The 24992-nt window shown below is 44.2% G+C and overlaps 1 protein-coding gene across 2 annotated transcripts in view; it reads left to right on the top strand.

The window, feature by feature from the left end:
- Positions 1-24992, top strand: part of LOC132827915 (protein kinase C alpha type) — a 404683-nt gene that overhangs the window by 332049 nt on the left and 47642 nt on the right. For both annotated transcript variants that reach the window (XM_060844727.1, XM_060844728.1), the window contains exons 11-13: positions 3287-3378; positions 4941-5003; positions 7499-7637. In XM_060844727.1, coding sequence (XP_060700710.1) covers positions 3287-3378; positions 4941-5003; positions 7499-7637 — 294 coding nt within the window. The remainder of the gene's footprint in view (positions 1-3286; positions 3379-4940; positions 5004-7498; positions 7638-24992) is intronic.

Here is a 24992-nt window from a genome sequence, read left to right on the forward strand (position 1 = left end):
AAAAATTGAAACGACCTGCAGTAGATGTGATGAATTCTGTCATAATTAAGCTGTGTTATGCTTGCAGTGAGACAGTGTTGATCAGGTATTATTAACACCCAGTGGGTTGTGTCTTAATTTTGAGCTGAGTGTTAGGTTCAGCATTAATACAGAGTGTAGTGAAATGCAGCATAGCTTGAAAATGATTGTAGCAGATTGTTCCGATGTGTGAAACCACAGGTGGAGCAACGTGATGGAAAAACTAAACTGGATGTTGGGATTGTGTCGGGAAACAATAAACAGTAAAAGCTTACATTTGTAAAGCACCTTGCACATTCACAGGAGAATCCAGAAGAACTTCATAGCCTTTGAATTACTCTTCAATTGTGTTTGCTGTTGGGTTAATGAGGTAACCAATGTGTTGCACAGCAGGAGTTCACAAATGGTGGAGGAAGGGTTGCAGATTAACACACAGGACTGGGAGGGCTTTGCACAGTTGCCCTAGTCTGATATGAGCTGAAAATGTGTTGCTGGAAAAGCGCAGCAGGTCAGGCAGCATCCAAGGAACAGGAGAATTGACGTTTCGGGCATGAGCCCTTCTTCAGGAATGGGTGATAAGCCTCAATCATATTGAATGGTAGAGTAGGCTCGAAGGACCAAATGGCCTGCTCTCGCCCCCCCCACTTCCGGATTGTGCTGGGGTTCTCAGTTTTGACCTGGCTGATTTGGAGATGCCGGTGTTGGACTGGGGTGCACAAAGTTAAAAATCACACAACACCAGGTTATAGTCCAACAGGTTTAATTGGAAACACACTAGCTCTACCACCTGATGAAGGAGCAGCGCTCCGAAAACTAGTGCTTCCAAATAAACCCGTTGGACTGTAACCTGGTGTTGTGATTTTTAACTTTGTTAACCTGGCTGTGCTCACAAACAGCTTCAAATGAGCAACATACCTAGTGCCAGGATGTTAGTCAAGTGTGATTTCCTCTTCAGAAATCCATAATGAATCTTCCGAATCGACCCACTCTTTTCCAAATGATGACTAATTCTATCCTGAATAATTGTTTCCATAAGCTTTCCAACACTGAAGCAAACTGACTGGCCTTTAACTGCTGGGTTTAACCTGATTTTGGACAAGGCTTTAATGTTTGCAATTCTCCAACCTTGCGGCCCTCTCTGCACTCTCTCTGAATCCACTATTTATTTCTGCTTTGATTTAATTCAAGTTCCCTCTGTTTCTCCATCCCTCTCCTTTATCAATCCTTGAGTCTCTCTGATTAAGGAGAGACCCACCGTAGCTCCATTGCCCTCCTCAGGTCTTTGTCAGCTCACCCTGGTGACCAAGTTCTGGAGATAGACCCTAGACCCAGGAGGCTGTGACCCTTCCGCCCTCTCTCTGTGTCCTGACCTGAAGTGGATTGATTTCCCAGCACAATGCAGAGGAAGACCGTCAGTTACCAGAACCTAAAGAAATTCACTGAGGGCACAGAAATGCAGCATCACCTGCCAACAAACAACCCTGATCTTTCTTCAAACATTCAAAAATCACTTGAATTTATAAAACCATGATGAACCCTTCATTTTATAAGCACTTTAGTGCTCAGAAGCTCTCACCCTGTGTATAGTAACGTTCAGAATCTGAAGAGTTGTGAATTGGTTAAATCTGATTGTGTGCAGAAATAGGGTTGAGCCACTTGCATGGTCTACCATAGATCACTCAGGATAGTGCAGGGGTCACTGTGGAGGAGTTCAGAGGGGACACAATGAGGCAGTTAGCTGGAGAAGCAGACAGAGACTCCCTGTTAGCGAGTCTGACTGTCAACTGTGCTGATGAAACAAGCAGCTTTGTGTCATGAAGATTTGGGTAAGACCTACTACATAGCTTAGCTGTGCTTAGTGAGGGCTCAGGGAAGCCCTGGAAGCTAAGAGAAAGCCATATGCTGCTCATAATTCAGAACCACTGAGAGGGAAGGCTGAGAAGCCAAGAAGCTGTTGTTGCTGCACGCAACTGAATACAATTCCAGCTCGGAGAAAAACCCAAGGCATGAGTGGCTGGGTGCAGCTTGTTATTGGTGACGAGCTGCAGAGTTACTGAATGAGCTCTGGAGCACAGTTCGAGAGCACAGTGGAACATATGCCAGGAGAGGAGGATGATTAATGAGAACAGAAGGTGACATTGAGGCAGTCTGTGGCAAAGCAGTTCTTAGCAAGGAATTTCAAGGCCAGACTTGACAAGAGTGAAGAAGCTTTGAGATGACTCATAATATCAATAGCATTAGGGGGAAATTGCTGAGAAATCTGCAGGAACTCTCTTGATCATATTTCTGATTTGAAATGTGCTGGAGGATGTTTGATCAGATCTTTTACCCCTATTGACCACGTGTTGATTCTGGGTGTTAGTTATAAGTCGTACATGTGTTATAGAATGTATCAAATTGTTCTGATGTTGTAAAGTATTGTTTTCTGCTCAAAGCTGTGGAATCCTCTGACTTTGCTTTCTTAGTAAGTCCCCTGGATCTCTCAGCTTGTCTACCTAAAGGAAAAAATAAAAGTTACTAGTTCCTCATCAGATGGTGATGTAAACATGGGGGTGCAAGTGTAGGATGGAACATAATTTGAGAGCTACACTGAACATATAGCACCCATGGGCTTCTTTCGAACAGTTCATAGCCTTCCCACAACCTTCCCATGTGTTTAGTTCCACAGACCACGTTTGGAAAGGACAAAGAGAAGTCGGAGGTGAAAACCCACAGTCTTGCTCTGCTACAGGCTACAAGCTGTACCCAATACAGTCGAGCCTTGATTATCTGAACGAGACAGACCGGGAGTATTTTGTTCAGACAACTGATTGTTCGGATAACCAGAAACAAGCAGTGATTTGAGTGCCGGTGATTGGTTATTCGGCACACCATAATGCCGTTTAACCGAATGCTGAGTTGCCTAATGCCGTTTTTACGGGACCTTGAGATCTTGTTTGGATCATTCAAATTTCGGATAATTGAGGTTTGGATAATTGAGGTTCGGATAATCGAGGTTGTACTATAATCTCCTTTGGTTAACTCTAGCCACAGCCTTTTTTATACCTGAGCAGATCGCTGTTTCTCTGATTTCCCTTCAAATTCTTGTCCTGATTAACAACAGACACAACGCAGTATCTGACTCAGGCTAGTTTCTCTTCTGCAGTTCAAATTTGTGAGTATATTTAGTGGAAATGGTATTCTCCAAATTCTGCCAAATATTGCAATTTGATTGCAGCTGATTAGGGAGATTTTCTCCTGCTCATATAGCTCTCACCTTCCATTTCAGGATCGCCTGTATTTTGTGATGGAATATGTAAACGGTGGGGACCTGATGTATCACATTCAGCAAGTCGGCAAGTTCAAGGAACCGCAGGCAGTGTAAGCACATCTCCCCATGATTTCCCTGGTTCGAATCTTGCTGAGTTCTCACCATGTTTATGCTTCACTGTTCCAGTGTAATATTCAGTATTAACTCCAACGTCTATGTAGCCACACGCTTCGTGGTGGAGTGATGGGACATGAACTGCGTTTCCTCATGTATTCCAGTGTCATTCAGTCTGAATGACAAGGTCAGGAAACAGTGAGCTTTCTGACCCAGGAAGTAAACTTTGTCAAGGGAAAAATGTACCGACCCATTCCTGCTCCTCAAAGTATTCGGTTGTTGTAGGATCATAATAAGCTTCAGCTTCCCACCTAGTTTACCCCTCTCCACTCAATAATCCCCCCAAATTGTGGCCTTGCCCACAAGCCTCTCCCATCTATCTATGCCACACTCTCCCGTCAGGCAGAAGATACAGAAGCTTGAACACACACACACACACACACGCACACACCGACACACACACCCCGAAACACACACGCACACCAACACACACACAGACGGACACACAGACACACACACACAGACACACACCGACACATGCACACACACACACACCCGACACACAGACACACACACACACACACACACACCCCGACACACACACACACACCCCAACACACACACACCCACACACACACACACACCCCGACACACACACACACACACACCCCGACACACACACACACACCCCAACACACACACACACACACACACACACTGATGTACCTCTCTAATTTTAAACCTAATGGTGATCCAACTTTCTGCACCTCCTGTGCAGCCATAACCGTGTCCACCTTGCTCTGTTGAAGCACCCTATGATCTTTATGTGCTTGGATGCTATGATCTGCCAAGAACTGCAGGCACAACATTTTTCACTGTACTCAGATAAATGTGACCACGTTAAATCATATCAAAGCATTCACCCCTCCCCCGTCACTGACTCCTCATCCCCTAACCTATGCCATCTAACCCTCCCCAGGAGAAAGGGAGGACTGCAGATGTTGGAGATCAGAGTCAACAGTGTGGTGCTGGAAAAGCACAGCAGGTCAGGCAGCATCCGAGGAGCAGGAATGAGGCTTGTGGGCCGGGGGGCTGAGAGATAAATGGGATTATCTCTCACCTAACCACGCCCTCCCCCCGCCTCCTCTCTCCCCATTTCAGTGTAAAATGTAAGGCTATCGTGTTTCATTGACCATTGTTGTATTGTTGTGGTTCTGCTCGCCGAGCTGGAAGTTTTTGCTGCAAACGTTTCGTTCCCTGGCTAGGGAACATCATCAGTGCTGTTGGAGCCTCGTGTGAAGCACTGCTTTGATGTTTCTTCCGGTATTTATATTGGTTTGTTCTTGCCGCTTCCGGGTGTCAGTTTCAGTAGTTGTATTTTCAGTAGTTTTTGAAGGCAGTTTAAAACCATTTAATACTTGCAAAATTAGACAAAAAACTTTCTCTAACTTCAAGTAGAATATTCTATGATGATTCATTTTGGTTGAAAGATTTGAAATTTAAAATGTGGAATATTTGGACATTTCATGGCTGATTGTTCCTGTTTTCTGTCTTCCAGGTTCTATGCAGCTGAGATCGCAGTGGGACTCTTCTTCCTGCATAAGAAGGGGATTATTTATAGGTGAGAGAGCCAGAGTTTATTCAGAGATTATGATTACAAGCCTGTCCACAGTTTCTACATGCGCTGTCACAGGGTAATATGATTTAAAATGCTGCAGCTTACTGTTCACTCAATAATATCAAACAATATCCATCACTCAGACCTGTTGCTTAGTGGGAAAATGGCAATAGATGAGAAAACAAAGGGTGGTATCGTGGTAACACTGGGCCAGGAGGTCTGCGTTGAAGTCCCCCCTGCTGCAGAAGTGTGTCATAACATTTCTGAACAGGTTGATTAGGAAAATATCTAAAGGAAAGAGACGGACAAGGTAAAAATAAGACAATATCCTGCTTTAAGGGAAAATATCCATCTGTGCAGGATTCCTCCTTTGATGTACTGCTTCCTGAGTTTGGGAATTTTAGGTGCAGCACAGTAACATTCTACAGTTGCTTGACTTGGTGTTTGGGTGGCTGCTGTTATAATGCCTGGAATTTAAATGGATTTCCTTTCAAGGGGATCTCGTGGGTGGCACGGTGGCACAGTCGTTAGCACTGCTGCCTCACAGTGCCAGAGACCTGGGTTCAGTTCCCGCCTCAGGCGACCGTCTGTGTGGAGTTTGCATGTTCTCCCCGTGTCTGCGTGGGTTTCCTCCGGGTGCTCTGGTTTCCTCCCACAGTCCAAAGATGTGCAGGTCAGGTGAATTGGCCATGCTAAATCGCCCGTAGTGTTAGGTAAGGGGTATATATAGGGGTATGGGTGGGTTGCGCTTCGGCGGGTCGGTGTAGACTTGTGTGTTTCCACATTGTAAGTAATCTAATCTAATCTAATATATATGATTGATGCAGAAGGGCATAAGGAAGGGAACGAATACAAATAATTTTATTTTAATTGTGGCAAATGAAATGCAATCCACATGAATGTGAGGTGATGCACTTGGAAGGACAAGGAAAGCTTCGGAATACGTGAATAACAGTAGGACCCTGGGAAGCACTGAGTATCTGGCCTGCATTTTCACTGGCCCCTTAAGGTAATCAGACAGGCAGATAAAGTAGTAAAGAAGGCATATGGGACGGTTGTTCTTAATGAACTGAGGCATTGAGTTGAAGAGCAGGGAGGTTTGGCTGGAACAGTATAAAACATTGCTCAGACCACTGTTAGAGTATTGTATGCAATTCTGGAGTCTATATTATAGGAGGGATGTGATTACACTGGAGCAGGCACAGAGGAACTTTCCCAGGATGTTACCTGGGCCGGAGAGTTTCAGAGATTGGACAGACAAGTTGTTTACCTCAGAGCAGAGGAGACTGAAGGGGAACATGTTTGAAATGCATCAAATTATGAAGGGTCATTATTAGGATGGTCACAGAAGAAATTTCTCCACCTGGTGGAGGAATCAAGGAGTGGGGGAATGGGGGGGGAGAGGAGAATAGATTTAAGGGAAGGTTTAGAGGGGATATGAGGAAAAGTATTTCACCCAAAAGGTGGGAAGAATCTGGAACACATTGCCTATAATGGTGGGAGAGGTAGAACCCGTCATTACGTTGAAGAAGTGTTTAGATGTGCAAGTCATACAAGGCTATGGGCCAAGTGCTGGAAAATAGGGTTAGAATAGTTAGGTGGTTGTTTCTGACCAGCAGAGATTCAATGGGGTGAAGGGCCATTTTCTGTGCTGTTAACCTCTATGATTCATGACTGATACAGAAGGCCCTCAGGAAAGGGAACAGTTTGCTCTGCGTTATCTCCCAGTAAAGGGCAGACATGTTGGAAGCTGTCAGCATGTTTCCCACATCCTTCTTCCTGAAGCTAAAACGCTTTAGTGACTCTGGTTTTGGATAAAGTTAAGGTGCAGGTGTTTTCCTTACTGAGTCTTGGGATATTGTGACCTCTCCATCAGTAGCTGTTAAATATAAAATGCCCATCACGTTAGCATACAAAGATTGATTTCAGAAGGATTCCTGAAACATTTACCCTCTCTAATGCACTCCTATGAAATCAGTTAACTGGGGCTCACATATTCCGCGATCTTACCGTCATTCCTATTTGGATCTCCTACCGAAGAAATATGAAAAAGATTAAATAATGAAGCTTTTCTTAGAAAAAAAATCTTTACTCGTGGAAGCTGGACAGCTCTAAAATGCATTGTATGTTTAGGAACAACCACTTGACCATTTAGAGGACAGTAAAGTGTTAGCCAACTTGGTGCAGGACAGATGTCACGTATCAACCAGACCAGAGGAGGTGGTCACTGTTCTTAAAGAGCATTCTGAGAAGCAGTGTCATTTTTCCCAGCAGTTGTGAGGTTTATATTGACAGACAAACTGGTCTGAATGGCCTCCTCCTGCATTCTAGGATTCCTTGTCTTGTTGAAGAAAATTGTTGTGACCAGTGTGTGATTTCAGAACACAAAATTCCTGGCGTTTACAGTCTCAGTGACCCTTGACAGTGACCCTTGACAGTGGGCTTGACCTCAGTTACATGAAGCTCAGACTGTTTCATCCACATTTAAATGTTTGCAGAGACTTAAAGCTGGATAACGTGATGCTGGACGCCGAGGGACATATTAAAATTGCAGATTTTGGCATGTGCAAGGAGGGCATATTCGACAACGCCACAACGCGGACTTTTTGCGGGACCCCGGACTACATCGCACCAGAGGTAAGGCCAGAGCCAAGTGCTGGTTTATTCATATATCAGAATGCTGCTGAAACGTCATCAGAGCCCGATTTTTATAGACGTCAGATGTAGTTCATTATCCCATTGATAAGCACAAAAACAGAAATTGCTGGGAAAGCTCAGCAGGATCTGCGGAGAGAAATCAGAATCACTCGATCTGAAATGTTAACTCTGATGTCTCTCCACAGACCCTGCTGAGCTTTTCCAGCAATTTCTATTTTAGTCTCTGGTTTACAGCAACTGCAGTTCTTTTGGTTTCTCTTAAACTATCTTTTAAGTCTCATTTGTGAAAATTGATTCTTAGACCTCCAACGATTATTCTAATAAAAGACCATTCATCTTCGGTACAGCTATTGAAAGTAAATTACAGCTTATTGTTACCAACCCCTTAGTTCACACTGCGTCTCTGTCATTAACTCAGAGAATTTACTCAGAGAAACAAACCAGACTCAAATCCCACAAATGTAGATCAATGAATCAGTGAAGTGTAATCCCAAATACAGTTTGTTGAATTTGACCAAGCCTGGAAACTAAATATCGTGGATTATACAGTCTAAAGGAGAAGCGAGTAAAACGGTGCAGCAGCTGTTACCTCAGTCAGTAAGATGAAACCACTGCTGTAATAGAGTACAAATAAAAGGTTGGGGGAGGGAAGGGGTGGGGGTGCTCTTGTGGTGTAGTGGTAGTGTCTGTATTTCTGGACCAGGAGACCTAGGTTCAAGTCCCACCTACTCTGCAGCAGTATGATAACATCTGAGCAGGTTGATTAGAAAATACCTATGATGGAAACTCAGGAAGCGTTGAAACATTTTGGGTAGAATTATTAAATAGGAAACGTATTAAGACTTCAACAGGAGCTTTGTGTAGACCCCACCTCCCCCGCTTCCCCCAATGGTAGCCTGTACAAATGCTGAAGTCAGATGCATGTAAAAGCAGTGTGGTTTTAGAGGGGACAGGGATTAATTTTCAGAAAGACTGGAATAAGCAGCCAAGTCAATCAGAAATGAAATTAATTTCAATCATGTATTCTGGATGGTTTTCTAAAGCAATAGGTATAATATTCTCCATGTGAAAAATCTCCAAGTTTCAACATTGTTTCCAGGTCACGATCCTGCTGACTTGGAGCTGTGCCACACTTTTACACGACGTGACCAGGTAAGGGCTCTGTGGCACGGTGGTAATGTCTCTACCTCTGGGCCAGGGCACCCAGAGGTTGTGTCATATTATGTCTGAACAGGTTGATTAGGAAGTGGGCCCATCAGCTGGGCCTGCCCTGGGTTTGCTGCCCAGTAAAGGATGGGATGAGGAGGTTGGCCTGATCCTGCTGAGAGAGACGGACACAGCCAGATGCTACTGCACAGGGGCCCTCCAAATGAGGCTCAGTCATAGAGCTTTCATTAACTTGGAAGGCCTTCCCCAGTGGAACATCTGCTGTCAGCTCTGCCATGCTGTAAAAGCATCACACAACAACAGGAATATTCATGGTGCAGGGGAGGTCACTGTCCTTACCTCAATTAAAGCCACCTCCACTAGAATCCCAGGCTGTGCCTCCCAGTCTCAAATTCAAAAGGTGGGGGCTGGAAAAGCACAGCAGCATCTGAGGAGAAGGTGAGTCGATGTGGGAGTGAGCCTGACCTTTGACTGCAGGAGTGAGCCTGACCTTTGACTGCGGGAGTGAGCCTGACGTCTGGCTGTGAGGGGGAATGAGCCTGACCTTTGGCTGTGGGGGGAGCGAGAGTGTGTTTCTCAGGTCTCCTGGCTGATTGTGTTACTGTGGATAGCTAAGGGCTAATTGTTCATTCACACACCTTGACTTCCCACCTCCCACAGGGCACCGTCAGGAAGCTCAAGTTAGCTTTTAAAGTTAATCGACTTTGTTCAAGTTAGGGTCGCCATAATCTCAGAGGATCACAGGGCTGCTGTTTCACTAGAGAGGGATGACTGCTGGTGGTTTAACCAGTGGGTCACCATGCCCCAGGCAAGGGGAGAGAGGTTGAATGTGCAGTGACATTAATTCCACACCAGGCTTTTCAATGTTGTGGGTGTATAAAGCTTCAGCTTCACATAGTGATCTTGGTTAAAGAGATATCAGTTTCTTCACAACCTGAAAAATACCTCCATTGTACAATTACCGCTGGTATTTCAGAGTTGAACAAACAATAGGCACTCCAAACCTAGTTCAGTCATCAGAAACATCCTCTTGCATCACTGCATTGCTGCCTCCCGAGAGAGAGAGAGAGAGAGAGAGCAGGGAAAGTATGTGCTGAAGTGACTCTGTTCACCATTGGAAGTGGTGAGGCTGCCTCTGTCCGCTGAATAGCTGTGGTGCTTGTTGGGTACAGAATGATCCCAGCTCACAAAGTGGCCATTCAGCCCCTTCTGGAAGACTTTCCCTGTTCCTAACTGGCTTACAGTGCGTGAAGCAACACAGCTCTTTCCCTATATCTATGCGAAAAATTCCTTCAGACGCCTGACAAAGTGAGAAGTGGAGATCACGCTTTGTTTTTATTTATTTCTGAACTCGTGGCTGGACATCGAGTCTCCTTTCAGACTGCTTTAGCCTCGCAGCCTTTCCAATTACTGTAAGTTTTAATGTGATCGATGACAGCACTGACAAGTGGTAAATCTAATTATCTGCTCATGTTTTTAAATACAACTGGACTTTAATTGCAGCTGGAGGGAGAGATGCAACTTTCATGCCTCTTAATTCTCTCTAAAGCCACGCTCAGCCACAATATCTAACAAATTGTTACCCCCATCTGTCCTGACAATCTACATTTCTATGGCGCCTTTAATACAATAAACCATCCCAAAGCAGTTTGCAGGAGCAGGGAAATAAAATATGACACCAAATACATAAAGCCATATTAGATCAGCCTGCTCCGACAAGTAGGATTTGGAGCAGTGTTTTGAAGGAAGATGGAGGAGCAGAGAGGTGGAAAGAGGGGATTGCAGAGCTGTAGGCATGGCCAACAATTATGAAGTAGGGGATGCAAGAAGAGGCCAGAATTAGAGGGTTCCAGATGTCTCAGAGGGTATGGGGTTGAAGGACGTTGCTGAGATAGGAATGGGAGATGTCTTTCTCACTGAATTAAATTGTGTGTTACATGCAGTTATACAATGTTACAGATTATTGTATTTCTGCATTCCTTCATACAAACTCACTCATCACACACTCAGGAATGGTTAACTCTATATAGGTTCAGTTTATTTGAAGGTTCAAACTGATATATGAACACATTGCTCAACTATCAGGTCCACTCTGGGAATTCAGTGACCATCATTCCTCACAAAGTCTGCTGCACTCCCATACCTAACCAGCTACTGGTCATATTCTACATTGCAGTCTAGATTAGAGTGGTGCTGGAAAAGCACAGCAGGTCAGGCAGCATCCGAAGAGCAGGAAAATTGAAGTTTTGGCCAAAAACCCTTCATCAGGAATGCCCAAAACGTTGATTTTCCTGCTTCTCGGCTACTGCCTGACCTGCTGTGCTTTTCCAGCACCACTCTAATCTAGACGCCAGTTATCACTGTCTGATGAGATGGTGACCCTCTGGCACTGTGGTGGTTTTCCTCCTTTTATTTTGTCACATCCTGGTTCCTTGATCATTTGCAAGCCCTTTTAAAGTCTCCAGTCCTGAGATTCTCCCACATTACTGATTTGGAAGAGAACAGAAATTCAGTAGGATTGTCCTGGAAGACAGATGCAGTGACAGGGAGAGGTTTTGATATAAAATTATCATGTAACTATTGATCGAGATGCAGTGAGCAGCACACCAGTGTTTTACTGCTGAAGCTGACTGCATTGTTCATTGTGGGCAATAGCCCTGAGCCCAATGCCCTAGCACCACTCAATACCATTGGAAACAGAAGCAGTAAGAGGCCATTCGGCCCAGTGAGCCTGATCCACCATTCTATAATATCGCGGCTGACCTAGTTGCAGTCTAAACTCCCCCACACCCTTCAATTTCCTGGTCAAGCAAAACTCTGTCCAATCCAATATTAAATACAACAAACCTTGTTATAACTGGGATGTTATGAACCAGCACTCTTGATAAACTGGCATTATCCCCCGGAAATCCCAGCAGTTTACTGCATCATCATGATGTCCGAATAGTGCGTTGAGGGTTTGAGGGAGAAGGCTGTCTGCAGGTAAGTTTTATTTACAGAAAGGTTGCATTATTATTTCGGTGATTATGCCATAAATAAAGTATAATAGTGATGTGTACACCCCCTGCATTATGTTTCTATTACCGAGTGTGTGTTTTATATTGATTACATGGACCTCTCGATCAACCGGAATATTCGATCAACCAGCACACTCCTAGTCCCATAGTGCTGGTTATATATCTTGTGACACCCAGAACTATACACATAGCCTCCCTGTTCTTATACTTTATGTCTCTATTATTAAGGCCAAGGATGCTTGGTTAACTTCTCCGTCTGTAATCCCTGACACCTTGAATGAGTTATGCACGTGTATTCCCAGTTCCCCTTTTCTCCTGCATACCCTTTGGAGCAATACCCTTTATACCATCTCTTCAAAAACGTATCACCGTGGGCGGCACGGTGGCACAGTGGTTAGCACTGCTGCCTCACAGCGCCTGAGACCCGGGTTCAATTCCCGACTCAGGCGACTGTGTGGAGTTTGCACGTTCTCCCCGTGTCTGCGTGGGTTTCCTCCGGGTGCTCCGGTTTCCTCCCACAGTCCAAAGATGTGCGGGTCAGGTGAATTGGCCAAGCTAAATTGCCCGTAGTGTTAGGTAAGGGGTAAATGTAGGGGTATGGATGGGTTGCGCTTCGGCGGGTCGGTGTGGACTTGTTGGGCCGAAGGGCCTGTTTCCACACTGTAAGTAATCTAATCTAATCTAAGCACTTCTCTGCATTGAACTTCATCTGCTACTTACTCGCTGACTTCCCCGTGATTATGTCCTTCTGAGGTTCTACACTGTCCTCCTTTGTTCACAGTGACTTAGATGTTTCAATAAGATAGGAAAGATGCAGAGGCTTTGGAGAGGGTGCAAAGAAGGTTTACCAGGATGCTGCCTGGACTGGAGGGCTTTCCATATGAAGAAAGGTTGAATAAGCTCGGACTTTTCTCTCTGGAGAGAAGGAGGAAGAGAGGAGACCTGATCGAGGTGTACAAAATCATGAGAGGAATAGATAGAGCCAATAGCCAGAGACTTCCCCAGGACAGGATGGACTGGTACGAGAAGTCCTAGTTTGAAGATATTAGGAGGAAGGTATAAAGGAGACGTCAGAGGTAGGCTCTTTACTCAGAGAGTTGTGAATGCATGGAATGTGTTGAATGGTGGAAGCAGAGTCATTGGGAACATTTAAGCGACTGCTGGGTATGCACATGGAGAGCAGTGAGTTGAGGGGTGTGTAGGTTAAGTTACTATGTTTTACATTAGGATTAAGCTTCGGTACAACATCGTGGGCCTACAGGCCTGTTCTGTGCTGTACTTTTCTATGTTCTAAGATCACCTTTCATTCTTTTCAACTCCCCTGAGTATGGGACCATCCTATTCCACCTTTTCTCCAAAGGCAACCCCTACATTCCAGGAATCAGCCAAGTGATCCTCCTCTGAACTGCTTCCAATGAAAATCTACCCTCGTCATGCAAAGAAAACAAAACTGTATGCAGTATTACCCCAGGAGTGATCTTATTAATACCCTGTACAATCATAGCAGCAGTTCCCAATCTTTATACTGTTACTTCCCTTTGCAATAAACCCCAACATCTTGTTTGCCCTCCTCATTTCCCCCTGGACCTGCATGTCAATTTTTTTGTGATCCATGGACTGGGCCACCCAGATCCCTCTGTACCACAGCATTTTGCAGTCTCTCTGTCTCTCTCAATTTAAAAAGTTAAAAATCACACAACACCAGGTTATAGTCCAACAGGTTTAATTGGAAGCACACTAGCTTTCGGAGCGATGCTCCTTCATCAGGTGATAATGGAGGGCTCGATCATAACACAGTGAAGTGAAACTATAACTGTATTCTAACAGATGAAAGGCTTAACGGACAATCAATTTTTCAATGTATAATTTCAGTTACATCACACTGTAAATTTTTGCTATAAATACTGTTACGATCGTGCCCTCCACTATCACCTGATGAAGGAGCGTCGCTCCGAAAGCTAGTGTGCTTCCGATTAAATCTGTTGGACTATAACCTGGTGTTGTGTGATTTTTAACTGTGTACACCCCAGTCCAACACCGGCATCTCCAAATCCATTTAAAAAGATATTCTGCTTATCTGTTCTTCTTCTCAAAGTGAACAAACTCTCATTTTCGCTCATTCACTCATCCATACCCCGTTGCAGATTGTTAGGGCTATCCTCCACATCATTTACCTTCCCTTTGTATCATCGGCCCATCTGGTTACATTCCAGTCAGGGCCTCTGTCCAAGTCTTTGAACATTAAAGGGGCAGCACTGACCCAGGCTACAGAGGAACAGAAACAAGAGATGCCAACACAGCACCTCCTGTTGATTTCACATTCCCAGCCTCTCGCTGACACTGTGTGTAGCCGAGAGGATGTTTTTGAGGTTGGATCAGGCATGAGTGACAGTCATCTCTGAGCAGGGGACACAGTTAGTGCAGGGGCCCAATATCCAGAGGGGGTCGTGACCCACTCCGTTCTGCTACAGAGGACTCCGATGAGGACTTCAATGATGTGGCCTGGCAAAGAGGGTGCACAAGGAAGTGCTTTCAAAATCGACAGAAAGCCTGCGATCAATGTCCAGGAACGTTGAGGAATCCAACACGAGCTAAGGCAAAGCTTGGAGGCCATTCTCTGCAACAAGGAATTTTGTGGACTCAACCGTAACAAATCCGAGTTCGGATCAGAAGGAGGCATGTGGCCCCCAGAACCTGCTCCAAACCTCACTGCAGCTTCCAGTAGCCATTGCTGCTACACGCACTGCAGCTCAGGCAGCTGCAGGAAGAACTTGTATCCCCTCAGCCCGTCGATGGTCTCAAGTCCTCTCACTTGAGCCAACGATTTGGCTAATTGTCCTGTTAATGCATCAAAATAATTAACAGTCAGAAAATAAGAATATCCAACTAGTGTTCAATTCTTTGCAAACTTTTCCCAAACTGGAAATGCTTTCTGTTTGCTTGTCACATTATAGTCGCAAAATGTAAATGTCTTTAAGGCAAAGTCCAGGCAGATGCTGCAGATCAAAAATAAAACCAGAAAGTGCAGGAGAAAACCAGCAGGTCTGGCAGCATCTTTGGAGAAAGCAGCAGTGTTAACATTTCCAGTCTGATATACTGAAAAAGGTCTGAAGGAGAGTCATACAAGACTGAAAATGTTCAAAATAAAAATATTGTTCTCTTTCTCTTCACTATAAATTGTCTTTACACAAATCATTTTACACTTTCCACAGTATATATTGGACAGAGTTAAGTGCAGTGTGCAAGATGATTTGTGATGCAGCGATTACTAGTGAGCATTCACAGATGGAAATGTAACTCAGTATTGTCTTTGCAATTGCGCCATACCGTATCTTTCACTTAATTTGGAGTTTTATTCAGGCATTTACTGTCTACCTCATTATCTCCTCAAAACTCTTCAAGCAGATAGTGGTTTTCTTCCATTTCAGGAGCACGTCACACACAAATAACTAAAAACATAAATTGCAACTGTCACCTTGGATTAGGTCAGCTTGGAACATCTACAGGACAGAGATTGGTTGCTGTCAGTTCAGCTACATTGTGATATTTGATGAGAGATGAACCTTGCAGTTATGCGCTAGTTTATAAAGAATGATGCACTGCTTAAGAAAGGGAAAGCAATTCACCATTCACAAAACACACACACAGAGTGCAATTTGAAATAAAATAAATATAGAATATTTCAAAGCAGTCTCACATTTTACTCAGAGCTATTTTCAAAATCGCTGCAGTCACCCCTCACTATTCAAGCAGCTGCAATTTGATGATATCCCCCTCAGTCTGATGTTTTTTTCACGTCTCACTCCAGTAGCATTGACCCAATTATCCCATCAGAAAGCAATTCTTTATGAAGCCTTCATCATCCCAGTACAACACTGGATTTGATTGCATCTCTGACGCAGATTTGAGAAGACGTTCTGCTTTTATTTAGATTTCTTTTAAAACTGGTTCCGGTTAGTTTCAATGGTTACTTTTGAGTTTTGACACTGTTTTGTGTAAAAACATGTAATTATTAGAATAGTCCAGAGAAGGCACAAATATCATCTTCTGAATCTCATTTTTGTCAAATTAAAGATTAAGTTAATGAAGTCCTTTGCTTATTTTATTTCCACTCCTTCAAAGAGCTTCCATGGGATCACTGCAGCCAGCGTGATTCCTGTCAGGAATTTCAGAGCGTTGTAACATTTTTTAACAACAAACGAGATTGGAGTGTTGGCTTCCAAAGCACAGATTCTCTGACTCAAATGCTGAGAGCTGGAGAAAGAGCATGACTGAAACTCATCACCTTCCTGGCAAGGGTTCCTTTACACTTTCCATGTCTTTGTGACAGGTATAAGCAATGTGAATGACCAAGGTAAAACAGTATGGTTCAAAGAAATTGTCGAGTAAAAAGTGAGGTCTGCAGATGCTGGAGATCAGAGCTGAAAATGTGTTGCTGGTTAAAGCACAGCAGGTCAGGCAGCATCCAAGGAACAGGAAATTCGACGTTTCGGGCCAGAGCCCTTCATCAGGAAATTGTCGGTGAGCAGGAAAATAGTCTTATTCAGAGAATTAAGAGAAAAATAATCACTGTAAATTTTAGGATGGTAACCTCACTTAAAGACCTAAAAACTTGAAATTTCAACGACTAGAAATTATGGTTCTGAAATAGACTGGGTCCTCAGTCTGCATCAGAGTGTGATATGTGGTGTGACTGTAAATGTTTTTTACAGAGTTTCTGATTTGATTTGATTTATTATTGACACATGTACCTAAGTACAGTGAAAAATATTGTTTTGCAAGCAATACAGGCAGATCATAGCAAACAAGGACATACAGATCATAGGATGCTTAGATACAGGTTACACTGCACAGGAGTACACAAAGCAAGATCAACATTGGATTTGACATAAGAGAGGCCCACTCAGCAGTCTATTAACAGCAGGGAAGAAGCTGTACATGTTCAATGGTGTGTGTGTGTGTGTGTTCAAGCTTCTGTATCTTCTGATGGGCACTCCTGGAGTGGGAGGGGTCTTTGATGATGTTGGCAGCTTTTCCATAGCAACAAGAAGCGTAGATGGAGATTGGGGGATTGGAAAGGAAATTGGCTTCTGGGATGGTCTGGGCTGTGCGCTCAATCTTCTACAGTTTCTTACTGTCCCAGACAGAGCCTTACCAAGCCGTTATCCATCCAGATAGAAAGCTTTCTATGGTGCATCTGTACAGGTTGGTGAGGGTCCTTATGGAAATGCTGAATTTCCTAAACCACGTGAGGGAGAAGAGGCATTGTGTCTGATGAAATCTCAAATTCAGAACGGGTAGGCCCCCTTTGAGATCGAATGAGGCACACACACACACACACAGACACAGACACAGGTGCATACACACCCTCATGCACTTGTGCACACATAAACACACATGTGTGCACACACATACACACAAAGCACAAACATATGTGCGCACACACAGACACAGGGGGTAATATGCATATGGAATGAGCTGTCAGAGGAAGTGGTTGGGGGGGCGGGTACATTAATAACATTTAAAAGGCATTTTGGACACATACATGGATAGGAAAGATTTCAAAGAATATGGACCAAGTGCAGGGAAATGGGGTTAGGGTGGATGGACATTTTTGGCATGGCCCAGTTTGGGTCAAAGGGCCTGTCTCCATGCTGTAGGACTCTATGACGCTATATGTGCACACACAGACACCCATGTACAAACATAGAATGGGCTGTTCAGCCAAATAGTCGGGTCTAATTGGATCAGTAAATTCAAGGTGAAGTTCAATGAGGATATGGAAATGAATGGATAGACAGACAGAATGGTAGCAGAATTTTGGAATGATTGTGAGACATTGACCAGGTGGACTACAGTGATAGTCTCCAGTCTTTCTCACTCCTGTGCACCTTGTATTGCTTTAAGAATGAGCTGTAGTTTTCCATTTCAATGGTGAGGAGTTTGGTTACGTTATTATCCAACTTTCACCACATCGCTGATCCAGCTGCTGTTCTGAAGTTTCAACGTCTTATTTCAGAAAATGAATATTGATCATTTGGAGTTGAACTTACAGTGATATTGCTAATGTAATGGAGCTGCACTAAAATCACTGATGCTGGCCATATGCTGTTTTGACAGTTTGACAAGCTAAATGGATATGATCGGTACCCACTCCTCAATGCTCCTAATATAATCTTTGCAATAGCTCACTGTCTTGTTTTATGAAGACGAAGGGTGGCAATAACCTAGTGGTTTCATCACTAGACTAATAATCCAGAGATGCAGGTAATATTCTGAGGATAAAAACAGAAAATGCTGGAAAAGCTCAGCAGGTCTGGCAGCATCTGTGAAGAGAATCAGAATTAACATTTTGAGTTCAGTGACCCAAATATTCTGGGAACTTGGGTTCAAATCATATTGGAATCTGAATTCAATAAAAATCTGGAACTAAAAGTCTAATGCTGACCAGGAAACAATTGTTGATTGACAGGAATAAAACTGAACTGGATCACTAATGTCCTTTCCAGTAGGAAGCTGCTGTCCTGAAGGGCATTTGACAAGGTTCCCCATGGGAGACTGATTAGCAAGGTTAGATCTGATGGAATACAGGGAGAACTAGCCATTTGGATACAAAACTGGTTCAAAGGTAGAAGACAGAGGGTGGTGGTGGGGGGGTTGTTTTTCAGACTGGAGGCCTGTGACCAGTGGAGTGCCACAAGGATCAGTGCTAGGTCCTCTACTTTTTGTCATTTGCATAAATGATTTGGATGCGAGCTTGAGAGGTACAGTTAGTAAGTTTGCAGATGACACCAAAATTGGAGGTGTAGTGAACAGCGAAGAGGATTAACTCAGATTACAACAGGATCTTGACCAGATGGGCCAATGGGCTGAGAAGTGGCAAACAGAGTTTAATTCCGATAAATGTAAGGTGCTGCATTTTGGGAAAGCAAATCTTAGCAGGACTTATACACTTAATGGTAAGGTCCTAGGGAGTGTTGCTGAACAAAGAGACCTTGGAGTGCAGGTTCATAGCTCCTTGAAAGTGGAGTCGCAGGTAGATAGGATAGTGAAGGCGGCGTTTGGTATGCTTTCCTTTATTGGTCAGAGTATTGAGTACAGGAGTTGGGAGGTCATGTTGTGGCTGTACAGGACATTGGTTAGGCCACTGTTGGAATATTGCGTGCAATTCTGGTCTCCTTCCTATCGGAAAGATGTTGTGAAACTTGAAAGGGTTCAGAAAAGATTTACAAGGATGTTGCCAGGGTTGGAGGATTTGAGCTATAGGGAGAGGCTGAACAGGCTGGGTCTGTTTTCCCTGGAATGTCGGAGGCTGAGGGGTGACCTTATAGAGGTTTACAAAATTATGAGGGGCATGGATAGGATAAATAGACAAAGTCTTTTCCCTGGGGTCGGGAGTCCAGAACTAGAGGGCACAGGATTAGGGTGAGAGGGGAAAGATATAAAAGAGACCTATGGGGCAACTTTTTCACACAGAGGGTGGTACGTGTATGGAATGAGCTGCCAGAGGAAGTGGTGGAGGCTGGTACAATTGCAACATTTAAGAGGCATTTGGATGGGTATATGAATAGGAAGGGTTTGGAGGGATATGGGCCGGGTGTTGGCAGGTGGGACTAGATTGGGTTGGGATATGTGGTCGGCATGGACAGGTTGGACTGAAGGGTCTGTTTCCATGCTGTACATCTCTATGACTCTATGACTCTATCTGGTCTGACCTACATGTGACTCCAGACCCACAGCAATGTGGTTGACCCTTAACTGCCTTCTGGGCAATTAGGGATGGGCAATAAAAACTGACCGAGCCCGAAACACCCACATCCTGTGAGTGAACAAATAAAGAAAATGTTACTTTGACAACATTTTCCTTTCCTCCTCAGGTCGTGTTATGGATCCTTGCCATGAGGAGCCATTTTGGCTTTTCTGCAGACGTTTAGTTCTCTCTAGTGTCAGCTGGTTGTTCAACTGTAGGGGGCATCACAAGCCAGCGCAATCCTGTCCTGACCGGCTACTTGCCCTTCCCAATTCAAATGACTAAACACTGACCAGGAATGGACCTACTGATTGTGCTTTTTAGTCTCCTTCCCCTGTGGGGAAGGTAGCAACACTCAACACAATTGAGCCGCACCTTTTAGACATAAAGGAGTTGCTGTTAGATATTTTAAACAAAATGTTGGGACATTTTATGACACAACTCCAGGGTAAGGTGGACTGGAACTCAGACCGTCTGGTTTAGAGAAGATGACATTACCACTGTGTCACCACAGCCCTTAAAGGAGTTGATGTGAATAAAAAATACATGATCAACTCCATGTCTGATCTGAATGCCATCTGACATGATTATGATGCTTTTGTGACATGTGCTACTTCCCCTGTAGTTCAGCAGTTTAAATGAATATTTATAATTCTCTGGGATAGGAGCTGTAAAAATAATTATTGAGCAGTCTTTTCTGGATCATGTGAGGTTACCCGTGTGGACTGTATACTTGGATCCATCAAATTTAATTAATTGCGCTTCATGTAAGTCACGGAGATCAACGCTTACACTGCCTGCGGTCCCTTGAACTTGCTAACTTGCTGAACGTGGTACAGTTGGTCACCACCGTTCACATATTCCGTGGCAAATTAATGGAAACTGAAAGCAGGCAATGCTGGCGAAACTCAGCAGGTCTGGCAGCTTCTGTGGAGAGAGAAAAACATTTCTTTCCTGCCAGGATACCTGAGTAGCCTTGCTTTATTTCTGAGCTAACTACAACACTGTTCTGCTTGACAGCATAGTGACAGGTTAGTTCACTCTCCCATTGTCATTTCTGAAACTCTGCATCATTTTTACAGATTGCAGAAGGGTCTGATGAGAAAATATTTGTGATCATTGTGAAGGTAGAGCACCTCTGCTGGGAAGCACAAAGTCAATCATTTTGTGCTGGCTGATTTTATCAGTTAGTTTGTGATTGAGGTTAATGCCATTGCCCTTTAATATATTGCTCATTGCAGCTCTAAATTGAATTGGAGCAGGATTTATGAATGCTATTATTTTTGTAATGATACGAGACTAAGGTTGTTAAAAGGAACCTGGTCATCTGTTCAGAGGAATCGCTTAGAGCCAGTGTGTAAGGGACAGTCAGTGGCAACAATCCAAAGGTCAATGGAAAGTTCCCTGGTATTTGAATGTGCCTGGAATTCAAAAAGTTGGTGGAAGTTTGATTCCATGAAGCGTAGTTTAACACAGCATTTGCCTTTAGACAATGACAGGTGGATTTTACTAGAACCTCCACCAGTTCCTGTTTGTGGTGAGTAGGTCCAAAGTGGTTTGAGTCCCCAGGCCACTCCACTCCAGCCCATTCCCACACTCACCCCCGTAAGTGAAATTAGCATACTGTCTGCTGCATTGAAGTCAGCTATCACAGTTCAGCCAGGCTTTTCCCTTCAATCTGTTCAGAGATAATATGACACACCTCAGAAATAGGTGCAGTATTGAGCCCAGGGCTCCTGACCCAGTGGTAGGAACGCTGCCATTGCATCAGAGGAATTCCCCCAACCCATTCAGCTGGATTTGTTAACAGGACAATTGACTTGAATCATCCTTTGTCCTTACCATAATTTTGTCGCCAGGGATATTTGGGTCGAAGTGGGTGGCCTATTACTTAAACATTTTTAAAAGGACAGGAAGGAGGGAGGACTATCTTTGGGGGCTTGGGGGTCAGGGATCCTCCCCACCACCTGCCTGCTCACCACAACCCATTCCCCACATCCCGCCCCCTCCTCACCGTATCCAGCCTTCCCACTCAATACCCCAATCTGCCTCATTGGTTTCCATTGGCCCTTCTTCATCAGAGCTCAGTACTGCTTCCTCCCACTGGAGGGCGTCCCTAACTGCAGCCTGCCCACAATATGTAATGGCGGCAGGGATGGCTCTCTTCTCATGCCCATTGGCTGCCCATGCACTTTTCTTTTGGTGGTTTGAGTGTTTGTGTGTATGGGAGAGAGAGAAAGATACAGAGACCAAATGAGAGACAGACGGAGAAAGAGACAGGAGAGAGATGGAGAAAGAGAGACAGAGAAAAAAAACAGTGAAGAAGAGATAGAGGCGAGAGAGACTGACAAACACAGAAGGTGAGACAGAGAGAAAAAGAGAGGGACAGACAGAGTGACAGAGAAGGTGAGAAGTGGCGTGTGGAGAGACAGACAGAGAAAGGCTCGTCGAGCAAACATTGAATTTTACCCCAAATCTCAGCAATTCTATATTGGCCTCAGAAGATTATAGTGTGAGAACTAATACAAGGACTAATACGTTCATCCATGAGCAGCAGTTGCAGAAACTACATTTGTATTCCCTCGAGTTTGAAACAACGAAGGCATCTAATCAAGACCTGTACAGTGTGGAAAGGATTTGTTGGGTTCCTTTCAGAGATCCTATTTTCTCTGGTGGGGCATGTCCACAACAAGCTTAGCATAAAGGCAGCACTATTCAGAAATGAAATTTGGGAACGTTTTTCATGCTAAGATTGATGGAACTCTCCCTGAGAGGTTGAGAATTTTGGGTAAGTAAATTTTTCAAGATTCAGACGAACAGATTTATGTTGGGCCAGCATATGCAAAGTAACAGGCCAAAGCCAGAGAAATGGGTTTGAGGAACTGAGATCTCTGTGAATGTCAGAAAAGATCAGTGGGGTTAAACAATCTAATCCTGTTACTGAATGTTTGCTGACCCTTTGGCGTAAATTGAAAGAATGTATAAGATGAAGAAAGGGTGGTTACTCTCTCTACCCTTTACAACATTTACAACAGGTTTGTCCTTCTCCTCCCCAAAAATTATTGTAAGTCGTAACAATTTCTCTAAATCTCTTAGAAACTTGCAAAAACATACTGTATATACAGATCATTCTTCAGCATTGTTGCCTAATGCTGTGTGACCAAGTGTGTACACTCTCTATTCTTGGTGATTGGAGGAATAGGAGTCTGGGTCTGGCTATATCTCACCCTCATCAGCTTCCTACTATCTACCAACGGTGACAAGAACACAGCAACTCATCCATTTCAGGTGTGATGTCCCTTTGCCAATGGGAGAGCCAGCATTTGCCACATGTACCTCGCTGGAAGCTGCCATGCGTTGTTGTGGGTTGTCATTCTCACCAGTGGTGCCTGTTGCCAAGCAACCAGTTGGTGATGGTGCCCGCCAGCCCACAGGAAGTGTCACCATTTTCCTTTGTTCTGTGTCCACAGACGTCCTTGAAGTGGGGCAGACTGCGATTGGATTCAAAAGATTTTATCCACAGAAGATTCATGAATGAGCAACACTGTCTCAAAGTTTGCTGTGTCCATGATAAACTTTTCATTTAGTTAAATAGATTCCAGCTGGAGAAAGGAAAAGACAGTTGGCCAAATGTTTATACATCTTACACCTGCACATTGTCTCTATTTATAGGAAGGTGGCAGAGAATGACTAATCTGCAAGCAAACATTCTGGCACCTAATGCCTGAATATAGAAACCCGCAATGTGATGGCACAAATCTCGAGGCTCTTTCACACAGAGGAGTGCAACTGCCAAGCAGAGGCAGGTTTCTGCCCTTCTCAACCAACCCCACCAGAGATCCCCGAAGGTGTCAATGTTACAGAGCTGTGATTGGCTTAAAGCTGCCTGTTTCAACAAAGTATTACAACAGGATCTTGATCAGATGAGCCAATGGGCCAAAGTTGGAGTTTAATTTAGATAAATGTGAGGTACTGCCTTTTGGAAAAGCAAATCAGGGCAGGACTTATACACTTAATGGTAAGGTCCTGGGGAGTGTTGCTGAACAAAGAGACCTTGCAGTGCAGGTTCACACTTCTTTAAAAGTGGAGTCTCAGGTGGATAGGATAGTGAAGGCGGCATTTGGTATGCTTTCCTTTATTGGTCAGAGTATTGAGTATAGGAGTTAGGAGGTCATGTTGCGGCCGTACAGGACATTGGTTAGGCCACTGTTGGAATATTGTGCACAATTCTGGTTTCCCTCCTATTGAAAGGATGTTGTGAAACTTGAAAGGGTTCAAAAAAGATTTACAAGGATGTTGCTAGGGTTGGAGGATTTGAGCTATAGAGAGAGGTTGAATTAGGCTGGGGCTGTTATCTTAGAGGGTGGAGGTTGAGGTGTGACCTTATAGAGGTTTATTAAATCATGAGGAGAACGGATAGGGTAAATAGACAAAGTATTCTTCCTAGGATGGGGGAAGTCCAGAACTAGAGGGAGTAAGTTTTAAAAGGGACCTAAGGGGCAACCTTTTCACGCAGAGAGTGGTACGTGTATGGAATGAGGTGCCCGAGGATGTGGTGGAGGCTGGTATAATTGCAACATTTAAAAACCATCTGGATAGATATATGGATAGGAAGAGTTTAGAGGGACATGGGCCAAGTGCTGGCAAATGGGACATGATTAATGTAAGATATCTAGTCTACGTTGGACTGAAGGGTCTGTTTCTGTGCTGTACATCTCTATAACTTTATAAATCTGGAAGGTTATGATTCTATAACTCCATGATTTTGTAACTCTTTGACTCAATGATTGTAGAACTCCGTGACTCTAGAACTCGATGATTCGCAAACTCTATAACTCTAGAACTCTATAACTCTGAGCAGTTGGATCCTGCCGTTCTCTTCAGACAGGAGGAAAGCTGAACCCAGCCCAGCCACAGATGTCATCACGGTCAAATTCCCCTTCGGTCCGTCCTGTCAGCAGAGCACTCCTAAAGGCTCTCGGATATTATAGGAATGGGGATGTTAGTGTCTTTAGGTTGCACCACCAAACTTGTGAGACAATCTCAGTATTACCCAGCGCCATGGGGTTTTGTAAGGCAGAACACATCACAGCTGTTAAGGCAAAGATTCCCAAAGACCATTCCCACCCCCAAAGACAGTCGTGATCCTCAACATTGTTTGGTTCCAAACTGAACCAAAGGAGGAACGTCTGGCACATATTCTGCTTGTTTGCTGGTGGGACCATGATGGCCTTTCCTGGCACCCAGCCAACAAAGGTTCCATCAAGATGTTCAAAGCACCATGTTCCTTCCATAACCCTTGGCCACTCTCTTGGCCATTTTCCCAGGTCTGGGGGAACTGGATGGGAAATTCCCCACCATTTGCCCCTGTATCATTAGAATGTCTGATAACATCGTATC

Source organism: Hemiscyllium ocellatum, chromosome 25, assembly GCF_020745735.1.
Source record: "Hemiscyllium ocellatum isolate sHemOce1 chromosome 25, sHemOce1.pat.X.cur, whole genome shotgun sequence".
In the NCBI taxonomy this organism is placed as follows: Eukaryota; Metazoa; Chordata; class Chondrichthyes; order Orectolobiformes; family Hemiscylliidae; genus Hemiscyllium; species Hemiscyllium ocellatum.